This window comes from Emys orbicularis, chromosome 10, assembly GCF_028017835.1.
Source record: "Emys orbicularis isolate rEmyOrb1 chromosome 10, rEmyOrb1.hap1, whole genome shotgun sequence".
NCBI classification, from domain to species: domain Eukaryota; kingdom Metazoa; phylum Chordata; order Testudines; family Emydidae; genus Emys; species Emys orbicularis.
Window position 1 is genome coordinate 85074247 of NC_088692.1, and position 14448 is coordinate 85088694.

The 14448-nt window shown below is 41.2% G+C and overlaps 1 protein-coding gene across 2 annotated transcripts in view; it reads right to left on the reverse strand.

Moving 5' to 3' along the window:
* Positions 1-14448, reverse strand: part of MEGF11 (multiple EGF like domains 11) — a 247273-nt gene that overhangs the window by 21717 nt on the left and 211108 nt on the right. Inside the window, exons 20-21 of one of the 2 annotated variants that reach the window (XM_065411954.1) lie at positions 12230-12348; positions 1700-1766 (exon numbers count right to left, since the gene is read on the reverse strand). The exons of the other annotated variant lie outside the window; for it this stretch is intronic. Of the exons in view, the coding sequence (XP_065268026.1) occupies positions 1700-1766; positions 12230-12348 (186 nt within the window). The remainder of the gene's footprint in view (positions 1-1699; positions 1767-12229; positions 12349-14448) is intronic. 2 annotated transcript variants of the gene reach the window in all.

The following is a 14448-nucleotide window of genomic DNA, read 5'->3' on the forward strand; positions in this document are numbered from 1 at the left end:
TTCCATGTGAAACTGAACGTTTTCTGGAAAATTTGGTCTAAAACAAGACATCTGGGCAACAAAGTGCAATGGAAAGAAATTGTATCTATTTTTCCTTGAGATCTCTCACTAATCTGCTCATCATTATTGAATGTCACTCTTTTCATATCCAAAGGCACCTAGAATGCTTTTGCTAGTAAAAAAAAACCACGCAGGTGTGCAAACCAAGTCTGGTACACAGGAGGTGCAAGAAGCCACAAGCAAATGAAAACAGTGTTTGCAAGTAAAGGAGTGATAAAGTGGTAGAGGAAAAACTAAGATGAAGACAAACTTCATTTGTGCAGAATTCATATGCCTTCCCCTCAATCTCTATATACGATAGGCAAACACACATCAGGATAGCACAGCAGCTCTATGAATTACCATGCAGATGAGCACATCAATGGCTGGTGATGCAGAAAGCTTTGCATTGAAATCCTACAGGTTTGTGATTTTCCTGAAGCAGGAATTGAAAACGACACTTGGTCTATGGGTGTAGGCATTGCTATCCTCAGTGCCAATAAAGCACTGTTTAACCAAGGGAATAGTTACAGGTGTAAGGCCCAATGGTATTTCACATTCATTCCTCTGCCTAGAGTGTTGTGAGATCTCACATAATTCTGCTTACCACTAGCCTTTCTGCACACTTTATTTCCAGCAAGATTTCAGCAGCCAAAACCAGAAGTAAGAGGCAAATGCTTTCTGCCATTGACGAGCTACATTTCAGGTGTTCAGACAGGATAGCTTTTCAGCAGCATATAAAATATGGCATTTTACCTACTTGGAGATACCAGCTGCTCAAACCATGTCAGAACTCATGCTGGGGAATGGAAAGGAACATTGGGCCTGACGCACTGTTACAGTTGGGTTGCTTTCTACCACACTGGTGGTGCCAAGCAGATCTAAAGCTGGCCACTGGAGGATTAACTGGGATGTAGTAGCTCCTACCTCACCCCTCCTTTCTAGCTACAGGCTTCAAAGGGAATTTTACTGAGTAAGGCTTGTAGGGTTCCCAACTATTTAATAATTTATATCACTTAAGCAGGAAAGAGGGACAGAAATCTTAACTTGAATATGTTTCACTGTTCTAAGTGAGTTCCGAAAAGACATCCCATGCATGGAATAGATCAGGGGTCGGCAACCTTTCAGAAGTGACGTGCCGCGTCTTCATTTATTCACAATAATTTAAGGTTTCGCATGCCAGTAATTTTAACGTTTTTAGAAGGTCTCTTTCTATAAGTCTATAATATATAACTAAACTGTTGTTGTATGTAAAGTAAATAAGGTTTTAAAAATGTTTAAGAAGCTTCATTTAAAATTAAATTAAAATGCAGAGCCCCCTGGACCGGTGGCCAGGACCTGGGCAGTGGGAGTGCCGCTGAAAATCAGCTCGCGTGCCGCCTTCGGCACACGTGCCATAGGTTGCCTACCTCTGGAATAGATCAATGTGGTTCAACAGACCAAACCAGAAAGCCAGACCGTCCGCTCAATTTCCGCAAGGTGTGGTTTGTGGTAAAGAAAACTACTGTCAAGTCTAGATCTTTCATCGCTAGTAATTCTTTTAGTGAAATAAAGACAATGCCAATATTATTTTATTGTTAGTGCCTTTATGGATGACTGAACTGGCCTTGGAATTGCTCTAAATTCTACTTAAACAATTAAATTGTTTAAAATTACTGACCTAGTTCATTCAGATAGCTGTACGGTCTCCGATCTGCAGTTTCTCTGTCAAGGACTTTGTTACTGAGCTGTTCAAAAAGCATGACAATGAGTTAACACTGAAACAAACAACCCCACCACTCAAGAGCTTGACCCAACTATACCATAAACCAAAATGGTAGGTGAATATTACTTCTGCCTCACCAACTCAGTTCTTCATATATATAATTTGAAAGTTTTTTGCTACCATACGGGAAAAATCACAAAGGAAGGACACTTCACTAAGCAATGTACACAAGCATGCTGGAAAAATGCATGACTTCCTAGGGCAACCATTAATTATAAATCAAATGTTTGTGAAAATGGAGAGACATACTGGCAGCTTCAAAGCAAATGATGAAGATGAATATAGCAAAAAAACCTACATAAGCATGCAGGCATGAGCTGTTTGGAATAAGGGGAATTTAATTATGCATCGATATATTTAGTTAACAGATATAAAAGATGCAAGATTTCTCACAATTCAAGGAAAATAACATCAAGAAGAACAAGGCATGAAGCCACAGGCAGATCTGCCAACACAATCAGAAGAGAGTCCAGGGCTTCCATCCATACACCACTGCTGGAAAGTTTTATCTTAGAGACTGGCATCTGGGTCATGCCATGTGCCAAGGCTGCACTAGCAGCTGGCTTCTGTGCTAGAGCAGATAGAGAAAGTCGAAAAGGAAAACAGCCCATGTTGCCAGCAACAGAAAACAGCAACGTCCGGTGAAGGCACGTTACCATATGCTCTTGAGTTTGCTGCCATTTCTAGAATGTATGTCAAGATAAGCTTAAATTGAGCCAGACTAGCATTTAGCCACAAGCCTGGTCTAGGGGGCACTGCAGAGACATCATGGCCCAGAAGCAGCACTGGAGAAATCGGTATCTATCTGAGGCATGACCTCCCTAGTACTGTTCTAGGGTGGTTTCAGAGTAGCAGCCGTGTTAGTCTGTATCCGCAAAAAGAACAGGAGTACTTGTGGCACCTTAGAGAGTAACAAATTTATTAGAGCATAAGCTTTCGTGGGCTACAGCCCACTTCTTCGGATGCATCCGAAGAAGTGGGCTGTAGCCCACGAAAGCTTATGATCTAATAAATTTGTTAGTCTCTAAGGTGCCACAAGTACTCCTGTTCTTTTTGTTCTAGGGTGGGCACTTTGCAGCAACCATTGAGCTGATGCACAATGCTCCACTTGTATGTTGACCTATGCAAAAGGATTAGGACTCCATCCCCACACTGGAAGGAGCAGAAGGAAAGAGTCCTTATGCACTCTGGTGGTTGTGCAGGGCTCACTCACGTTCTGGGTCTCTGTATGCAGAGACGTTAGCACTATTGAATTTATGGACCTTACTTTCAGAGCCAAGGTGCCTATGGATAAACAGGAAGGGCCTGTGATTTGCTGTAGCTGGTTGGGAATTTTCCAATGAAATGTTTTGTCAGAAAATGACGATACATTGAAAACAAAACTATTTGCAGGAAAAGGGCCATTTGGACATCTCTCCTGAATCAAAACATTGTTGGAAAGAAGAAAAAAGTTTTGAAATCGGTCAGCCATTCCATTTCAACCTTTTTAAATGAAAATTTTGGGGTGTTTCAAAATTTCAATTAATTTATACAAAAAAAAGCAAAGGTCAAACTCAAAACAAAACCTTTCAAGTAACATGATTTGAAATTTCTCTTGGATTATTGTTTACAAACATTTTCAAGATTCTGATAGATCTGGGGCCAGGAAATTTTTTTGAAATCTTGAAGACTCTGCTGGGATGGGAAAACTGTTTCCTGCCCAGCCCTAGCAGTTATCTAGTTACTGTGGACACCATTTTACAAAATACATTTATTTCCCATGCTCCGGTGTTTGACTTTAGCCCAGTGTTTCTGGCATTCCCTATAGTTAGAATGGAAATGCCATGGTAAATTTCCAACTGCACGCAGTGAATCTGATATACAAGCGTCCATTTTTATTTCAAACTCAGAACAAAAGCTACCTCAGACTAAATTCTTCTATACGATATCTATTGCCGTGTACTGAACCATATGTAGTGTGCTTAAGGCTAACAGGTTACTCACAAAATGCATATAAAGTGGCACTTTAATGGAACAATCTGAAATTCGCTATTCCTAGTGTAGAACAAAACTTCACATGGTACTGGGTGAGTGCTTGTAGTGCCGTAGTGAGACTGGAACTGTGCAAAGCTCATTCACGCTGAGTGTGATTCTCATGTGTTCGTACCACCAGAATTTCACTTTGTTTTGGGTTTGAATGGATCCAAACCTCCGTGTGAATTCCAACTGAAACCGCCAAGTTTCACCTGGCCTCAGTGCAAAGATGTCTAAAGTCACAGTTCCAATGTGAAAGCATGAATTGGATTTGCCTGAAGGGCTCAGGGAACGTTCCTAAATCATGGCTGAGTTTGGAGTTAGTAACAGCACATGGAATCGGACAAGATCCTTAGGGGCTGGGGGCTTGTTATTAGCATTGCACGCAGCTCTGTATTGACGCTCTCTTTTAGGGAGTGCAAGGGATGCATTTGTATTTTTACTGGTGAGACTTAGTTTTGTGCAATTAAATCTGTATGGATATGGTAGGGGCTGTGGGCACGGTAGGTTTAAAAAAAAAGACAGGTACATGGGAATCACAAACCCTGGAGCCATTTGAAGCTAGTGCAGCTCATGGTAGAGGACAAGGCCGATGCGCACTGCTCCAGTGGGAGCTCCAGTAAGCCATGTGCCCACAGCATGCACCATGCTCCCCAGAGCTCAGGGGAGGCATGGCCACTGCCACCTTTTGGAAGTCTGCTGCCAGGCACTCCCTTCTGCGTGGGGCAGCTCAGCTAGCTGCTGTAGAGGTGGGGAGCAGGGCAATTGGCTCATCCCATTTAGGTGCCTAGCCCTGTAGGGTCTTTGTGCTTGGGTGGGTCCAAGTCCTGCAGCCAACGCACAGGGGCACAAGCTGGGGGGACTCCTTACACCATCTCCCTTTCCTCCTGCACCAGGGCAGGATTGGACACTCTTGCTCTTCGGTTTTCCTGGAGTTTAGTTTAAGGGAAGACTTGTAATAACCATGGGCCAAATCATGCAGTTCTTACTCCCCCACACTCACTTCTAATTGTTTGGAGGAGTCCCAGGTGTTTTATATATTGAGTACCAATGTGCATTAGTACACACACGGGGAACCCATAGAATCGTAGAAGTTCAGGACTGGAAGGGACCTCAATAGGTCATCTAGTCCAGTCCCCTGCACTCAGTGCAGGACTAAGTAATAACTAGACCATCCCTGACAGGTGTTTGTCTAACCTGTTCTTAAAAACCTTCAGCAACTGAGATTCCACAACCTCCCTAGGCAATCTGTTCCCGTGCTAAACTACCCAGACCTAATGTCCAACCTCAATCTCCCTTGCTGCAATTTAAGCCCATTGCTTCTTGTCCTATCCTCAGAGGTTAAGGAGAACAATTTTTCATCCTCCTCCTTGTAACAACCTTTTATGTACTTGAAAACTGTTAGCATATCCCTCCTCAGTCTTTTCTTCTCCAGACTAAACAAACCCCATTTTTTGGATCTTTCCTCATAGGTCATGTTTTCTAGACCTTTAATAATTTTTGTTGCTCTTCTCTGGACTTTCTCCAATTTATCCAGATCTTTCCTGACAGGTGGTGCCCAGAACTGGACATAATACTCCAGTTGAGGCCTTATCAACAGGGAGTAGATTGGAAGAATTATTTCTTGTATCTTGCTTACAACACTCCTGCTAATACAGCCCAGAATGATGTTCGCTTCTTTTGCAATAATGTTACACTGTTGACTCATATTTAGCTCATGATCCACTATAACCCCAGATTTCTTTCCACAGTACTCCTTCCTAGGCAGTCATTTCCCATTTTGTATGTGTGCACTCAACGTATAAAATACAAGAAACGATATCTACATGTACACATGTAAACCTATAGTACTGTGGTTCTCTAATTGCTTTCTGAAACAGTTTAGCTGAAAATAAACATGAAGACATGTTACACTGAGTCCCCATATCTGGAGTTATAAAGCGGGGTATTGTGTACACAAATGGATACTTGGGCCAACAAATGCTGGTTTGCACATCAGAATAAGGGTTCAGGCCATAACAGGTGTGATTACACCCATTAAACACACACACAATTTGGACTAATGCTAGAACACTAGATTTGAAGGAAAAGAATATCCAAGTCGAATTTTTTCCTAATCTCTGTGAAAGATATACTTCAGTTCTACCACGACTATTAATCCAGGGTAGTCCTATGACCTGTGCTAGGCACAAGGTCAGACTAGAGGATCACAATGATTTCTTCTGGCCTTAAAGCCTAAGACTCTATTAATCTAACATTAGATAGAACAGACAGAGCAACAGTAGCAATGTCTGTTGCTTTATTCTATTCCTTCAAATTTTCTGTCTACAAGTGCCTTGCTCAATCAGCAAAGCTAAAATGTGTTATCAGCCCATTAGTCATCTCCCTGCCAGCCTCTCAGCCTCTCTTCTCATTCCCTCATCCCCAAAAGATAGAGAGAAGCAGAGACAAAGATGATAAACCTTCTGGCTGTGTGTGATATTTCTAATCACAGTCATTCTGCCTGAGAACAGTGGCTGGTGATTGGGCATGCTCACACCTGGGCTGGCTCCTCTGTGTATCTGGACTGCACTAATAGACAAGACAGGAGTCATTCGGTTTTTATTCAGCATTTCCTTTTTCTCTCTCTCAACCAAGGAAAGCATTGACAGAGATGATCATATGCCATGTGCAGAGATGGTACAGTCATAACAACCACAGACAAGTAGCAATCAATCACTAAAAAGCAGATAGCTTTGCAACTAGGCGTGGAAGGATTAGATTTGTATCGGTAAATGTCAGTTTCACTGTACACATGAACCAATGAAAAAATATTCCACAGATAATAATTGATATGTAGATAGGCAAAGTACGAAAAATGCTGCCCGAGGACTTCTTAGAGTTTGATTTAAAGATATTTGCTTTGTTTATTTTGACATGTGATGTTGACAATTTGTGATTTTTCAGTGTTGTTGTAGCCATGTTGGTCCCAGGATATAAGAGAGACAAGATGAGTGAGGTAGAATCTTTTATTAGACCAACTTCTGTTGGTGAGAGAGACAAGGTTTTGAGCTACACAGAGCTCTTCTTCAAGTCTCCGGAGGAGGGAGGGACAACATTTTTCCAGGCACAAGCAAGAGATCCCCAGCTGCTTAGCCTGGATTAGCCCTAAAGGGCATATAGAGCTTGCTAATTATAGAAGCTTCTATTACCTTTTGAAACTTAAAATTGTAACTCATTTGTGTATCTAAGTTTATCTGCTTTAACCTTGTAAACAACTCTCCTGTTTAAGGAATCTTTATAGAGCTTATTATAGTATTGGCTACAAGTGTTGTCTTTGGTGAGAGATCTAAGGTGCAACTGAACTGAGGCAAGTGACTGGTCCTTTGGGACTGGGAGTAACCTGAATATGGCTGTGATTCTTGGTGTAAAGGACCATCTATCACAAAGGCAGGCTCAGCAGGGGGGCGAGATAGACTGGAGTATCCAAGGGGGGCTGTCTGTGACTCCATGTTAAGGCTGTTATAGTGCCTGAGTAGTTTCCGCTAAAATTGGTTGGTGAAATCTAAGTATAGAACAAACAACCAATTTGGGGTTTGTCCCCTGGTATTTAACAATCTGCCCTGAGGTTTGTTGTCTGACACCTTCCTCCCCACTAGTTTTGCACAACTGTGAAAATTTAAAATCAATAGAAATTAAAAAATGCCTTTAAAAATAAGCCTCAGTGTTACCCACTGAAATTATTTAAAAAAAAAAAAATCAATCAAATTCTGCCAAGCCTATTTATAACATTGTAACACAGAAAGGAACCACACAATTTGGGCCACATCCTTATATGGTGTAAGCTGGCACAGCTTCAATATCTGTTTGTACCAGCTGAGCCAGTGGCCCCCTTTTTTTGGTTTGAGGCTTTGCAGTAGCAACATCGAGTAACGAATGGTGATTTCTAATCCAGCTGCACCATTTGGGTCACAGAGTTTCATTAAAAGCTTTGTTTTCCCAGGGTTTTTAAATAGGTCTGGCAGAATTAGATTTAAAAATAAAAAAGAAATTCTGTGGGTAGTATTGATATTCATTTTTAAACTTTTTAAATGATTATTGATTTAAATTTTCACAGTTGTGGGAAATCAAGGGGAGGTTCAGACAATAACTGTTTAATGACAATAGACATTGAGATTCAAAAGATAAAAGCTTTAACACTGTTAAAATACAATTTGTCAATATCACATGTCAAAATATGTAAAGTAAATATCCTTAAATCAAACCCTAAATTCTCAAGCTGCATTTTTCTTACTTTGCCTATCGGTAAATTTCGATTATTATCAATGGAAGTATTTTTTGTTGGTTGGTTTGTGTGTGTACAGTGATTGACGTTTACTGGCATTCACTGATAAAAATCTAATCCTTTCAAGCCAATTTAAACTCAGCCCACTGAACGAAAACTGGACATAAAAGAAAAAAAAAAATCAATTCTGGTCCAAAGCTGTTCAATTGAATAGTTTTGGGCCATTTCTGAGTTTTTACTATGCAGTAATTGTGTGAAGTCTGATTACAACTGTCTTTTTGTGCTACGTTAAGTTGTTATTTTCTGCAAAGATGGAATATGCTTTTCATCTTCCGTGGAGAGCAACTGTTTCTGGAATATTTTTCCCCTTATAGTAAATTTTCCCAATGAAAAAAATCCTAGCATATAAACTTATATAAGGCTGAAATCTAGTTCTTATCTGGGCAAAACTTCCATTGAGATCAATGAGAGTCTAGCCTGAGTATAAATATCTCTAGGACTATCTGGCCAACCATTTGCAATCTGACAAGGATGGAATTTTTGAAGAAGCTTAATGTTAGCTAAGTAACTAACTCCCTTAGGCACTGATCCTGCACCACACACGTCAATGGCAGTTTAGCTACTGATTTTAATGGCAGCAGAATCAAGCCCTTAGGAGCCTTTCACAGTCCCAGCCTAAGTCTCTGTATAAGCTTCCGAGGACCAAGTGAACACAAGCCTCCTTGTTCCATATTTGCAACTTTCATTCCTTTCTTTGGTAAATTTAAGTCAAAACTACTTTAAAGAACTTTTTTGTGTGAACAAGTTAATTTTAACTAGTGGGGCGTCCCAGCGACCTCTGTTTTGCAATTTCTTATTTTATGTGAAGCTTTTGGTGAAATTTAGAAACTGCTTTAACAGCTGCAGATAAATCGGGAGTCTACGGGATTGACGCTGCAGCGCTTAACAGCACTAACAGTCCTTCTTCTCATGAATGATCCCAGTGAACTCAACGGGAGGTTTTGGTCCACAGCACATTTAAAAATCAGGGGAGGCAACTAAAAGGACCGACATGAAGAATGCAGATACGGAGTTGAATGCCCAACTCTATTCATCCACACTGGAGAAATTTGGCCCAGCGAATGTTATGGCACAGTTGCAGGGAAGTCAATGGAGTTAATACCAGGGACAAATTTGTTCAAAAACCAGCACAACCTGAATCATTATTCTGATCTGGTAAATACCAGCAATATGCTTGGTGCCATATAAGACCCAAAAATAAAGACAGTCCCTGATTGAAGGGGCTAACAATCCAAGAGACAGGTAGAGACAACACGAAGAGTGAAATTCTGACCACACTGAAGTCAATGGAAATATTGCTATTGATTTCAGTAGCAGCAGAATTTGACCCAAGTAATTTGACTAGTAACCTCACTCTTATGGAAGGAAGATGCTAACTTAGTGTAACAGGGTGTCCCATGGTCACACCCTGTACAGAGGCATAGAACCCTTCTGTTGCCTCACTCTGGAGTCAGGAGCTAGGACCCTGCATGTAGATGCCGAATTGTTCTGCTGACTCACACTGGCAACCAGACCAGGCTCTCTCTCTCACTGAACTCAAGCTTCTAGATTCAGGGCTACTTTTACAATCTGCAAGGACCAAACAACTGTCAAGTCCCAAAAGGGGAAATCAGGACATAAGCTGCCCCCCACCCCGATCCTGCTGTTGGAGAAGGATGGGGGTCTAGCAATATTTCTTCTCTTTCTAGTTTCACTGTCAGAAAAGAAGACAGGCTTGTCTCTCAGACTGAAGTCTGGCAAGAGAGGGGTCACTAATGGCTACTCACTTTGCTTCTGCTTAAAGCCATCCCCACCCACCTTGTTTCCCAGTTAATCTGGCCAACATCCTGACCTCTCTCACATTCAATGAAACTGACTTTCTGCTGCTGCAAGCTACACTGAGCGGGGGGGAACAGGGACATAGTACAGGAACTGGGGGAGGAGAGAAAATAGGCGAGAGGGTGGAAGATAGAGAAAATGCAGGGGGATGAGACAGGACACAGGTAAAGGGATAAGAGGGGGGAATGGAAAGGATAATAAAGGGAGGGGACAACAGGGAGCAGGAGAGGGAGTGAAAAAGAAGGGACTGATAGTGGGAGGAAGGGAGAGATGGGGAGAGAGAGACAGCACTAGAGAGAAAAAGAGTTCCCAACCTGGACCAAGGTTTGTCCTCTTCTCCTACCCCTCCACCCATGTTGTCCCCTGCCCTCTAATAAGGAAATCTTAGAAGAACAGCTCCCGCTCAGTGCCTCCAAGGCCTGCTGCTTCTTATCGAGTACAGGGATGGTTATAAATCCAACTTTCTCTGGTCTAGGCACACTCAACACCCCAGGGAATTCCTGTCATTTTCTTCTCGCACTTTTCTGTGCTCTGTCCCTGGGACCGTTGTGACCCCAGCCCGCACTGTAAATAGACATGTATTCCGAGTACAAAGTGTGCACATTTCACTGCAGAGAGTGGGGATGGCATCAGACAAACTGATTAGGAAATGAAAATCGTTAAGGTGGCCGTTAGGGGATTTATATGCTCTTTTGTCTTACTTGTCTAGAAAACTGCATAGAGAAGCAGCATATTAGAGGCCAGCCTAGCTAATACAATGCTGTAGCACATTCTCATGAATAAGTAAGACAGTGGGGAACCTAAAAGAAAAGCCAGGCCATATATTTTGATAAGTACTCTAAGAAAAATATAAAATCCATTGTTTTTCCATTTAAAACACTGTGACAACCTTTTAATTGAATGATTGACAGAGGGCAGTAAAGGAAAGGAAATGGCTTCCAGTCTGGTCTAAAACATTCTCTGGGTTTTATTCCCTTCCAGCAGCTGAATATTTTAAGAGGCGAGGTGACAAACTGGCACTGCAGGCTGGGAAACCAAGGTAGGTGCTTGCTTTGACCTTTTCAGAATTCATTGCAATTATTTCAGAAGGATTAGCTGTGAAGGCTCACGTTTGTGGAGATGAACCTCAATTTTGACAACTATTAGCATTTGCACTTTCAATCTGGGGCGCAAAAGCGTATAATGCGGAGGGGGGCATCTACATGTAAAAAAGAATGCATTATTAACAAAAACCAATCAATCAATTGAAAAGGCAGTTCCATTATTTACATATCTGCCTTAACTTTTCTCAACGAAATCTGTGGAGGCAAATTTTCTATTATGTTGGAATGAGATTTTCTTTTAGTATTCAGGAGGGAGGATGCGTGCAAGCATTTTGCATATCCTTTGCAGTAGTATAACTCTTTTTTTCTTACTATTGCCCTGGCGGCTTTCTGGTTAGAAGCGCTACATTTGATCAGAATGACACGGACCACAGCGTACCATCACTTTTTGAGCAGACGTCCCCAGTTAAATCAATTACGACTTTTTCCTAAAATAATCGCTTGCTTGGTGTGGCCCCACAGGAAGAGGTATTCTCACCAGTGAACAGCGTCTAAATGTCATGCCAAGGTGTCACATTCTGAACCCTTTATTCACAGTGAGTAGTACCTTAGACTATGAATAAGTCCAACTAAAGTCCATGGGAATGTGTTGAGTAAGATACTGCACAATGTAAGGGTATTATACTCGACCTGAAAGAACCCCTACTGAGCAGCAGTGAGTATCAGCAGAGCTGTTGGTGCTCCCTTAGAACAGCATAACATTCACCAAGGGGCTAGATAACGTCTTGTAACTTTCCTTTACATCTGGGTATTCTGCACAGGGATCGATCAGTTAAACAACTAACAGTGAAGTTATATGGCTTACTGAATTTATGGCTCATTCATTTACTTTTGTTTTATTAAGAAGTGGAGATTTAAATTTAAATAAATGCCAGGACAGCTATTTGTTGGTTTTTCCATGAAGTAAACTCAGATTGCTAAAACACTGAGGTCTATTGTCCCCTTGTTGCAGATGCTGAAGCTCCAATTACCATGCACAGAGATCATGCAGATACACATATGGGACAGCAGACCTTTTTTTGTGTAACTTAGGCTGAAGCATTAGGATTCTTCATTATTAGAATATTACAATCAGGCTGGGAGAAAGCAGCAGTCAAAAGGCATTACTTTGGTATATTTCCTTGAACTGATAAGAACATTGCTACATTGGGGTGTGATAATATCTACCTTACTGGAGCTGTTCCCATCCAGATTATTGGTAAAGAAGCGTGAAGTCACACCACATGACAGAGTGTGGTAGCTTGGATTGGAAAAACAATGTACACTGCCGCTACCTTGAGATACATCTGGGAAGAAAACAAGTCATCACAAAATACTTTGGAAGCCATAAAGATAATTTGGAAGTCGCAAATGGGTAATACACTTTAGGGAAGATCAGGTCCCAGAAACTGATAAGCATACACTAGTAGATATATCATAAATTTCCAGATCAGTTAAATTATCTTGTATTGACCTAAGGATGGGGTGGATTCTTTACTATTAACATACAAACGATTACAAATCAGCCACAAAAGCAAAATATTTAAGGAACATGTACTCAGATGCAGCGCAGCACTGCAATCCTGTTATCCCAGAGGATCTTTTTGAAGATCATCAATAGAAAAATAAAACTAGTTTCTGGTAGACAAAGTGCATTATATTTTAAAGATGAAATGCAAAACTTGGAGAATGGCAAGTCTATCGAACACTTTCTTCTATAGATTAAATCATCTAACAGTCAGTTAATGAAAAAAATATTTATGAAACATTTAATTACAACCTTTTATTACGAGTGTATAATATTAGAAAGAAAGGTCCTGTAAATGTCTGTCCCAAGGGTTAAACATCTTTTCTATACCTGTCTTTGATCAAAGGCTTAACGGAAGGAGTGCTATACCACTGAAATGCAAACATCAGTAATTGTATTGGTGAGTTAAAGGCACATTTCCGTATTTCTTTTGTTAATTAAGAACACACTTATTCATTGTACAAAATATTTTACCAAGAGTAGCATGGTATCTATCCTGGCAGTTCTCCTGTAAACACCAATCCAGATTTTTTTTTTTCAGTTTAACAATAAATTGTTGAAATGTGTCTTTGAAAAGCAAAGGGAAGGATGATAGGTTAGAAAGGTTAAAAAAAGAAACAGCACAACAGGCAAAGCCCTGTAAAGAGCAAACGGATTAGTTTTACACAACACATGTGCATATTCATGTGAACATGTACTTTGCTCTGCTGACATCTTGTGGAGATCTAGTTTGCAAAGGATTCAGTTGTAGGGTTTCATCTGTACTGTGCACATAGCAGAAGAGCTAGGGCAGAATACAGAATAAAGAGGCACATATGAACCTACACCTTTGACCATGCAGACTTGTTGCTGGATCACCCAGAGCAATTTAGTGAACAGCTGATGGCGGCAAATATACTTTGACTGCAATATAGAGCTGAATTCTTGCATTAACTGTGATACAACCTTTTCGTTTCAGATATTTTTGTGAACCTATTGCCAACAAAGTACATCACACCAGAGTATTGTGATTCCAGGCCTGGAGGATTAAAGTTGGTGTACTGTATTCTGGTCACATCTTACACAGGGTTTTGTTTACAGGTCTTTGTATTTAACCTCCTTCAGCTCGGATTTGTGCATTTGTCTTTAACCACAGCACCCGAAAAGCTAAACTCTTTCCCCTAAGTACTCAGCTACGACAGTGCGAGGGGCTATGTAAGTATCTAAATATGCAGACAGACAGATCCAGAACGAATATACAGTATGGACAATGCTGCACATTGCAGGGGACAGGGAGCCTAGACGGTCTGCCAGGACCTTGCCATCTCTTAGGACTATAATTCTGTGACATTTACAATCGAATTTAACAAGACATGGCCACCGCTGTGCGACTGCAAACGAGAACTGCAACTGGAGCACAAACGTGGTAGCCATTATGTGCTCATCAGAAATACAGTAGTTCACACACAAGCCTTGAACCGGCTTTATTGAGAGACTGAATGTTCTCCGGGATACTTGGGTTCCCCCCCTCTTCTAAAAGACAGAGGATCTTTAGCTTTCACCGAGACAGCTTCTACAAAAGATCAGATGGGGCAGTACCCCTGAGAGCTTCACTGAAGTATGTGTCAGTATTGTGTATGTCCCAGTTACAGACTTGAATCATAACCTCCTGGCCTAGAGGTGAATGCAACCAGCTGAGTCATACTGACATGTAACCCTCACTGTTATCTGTGATGCCCCTTTTCATATCTGAGAAGAACCAGTAGCTAAAAGCAGCTGAAAACGTGTTACCAGGCTGCCCGAATACCAAACTCAATGCCGGATTAAGGAGTCTGTAGTCACTGAGAGATACATACATGAGTCTGAATTGCCAAAAACCTTTTCTTCCTTTACTACCGGC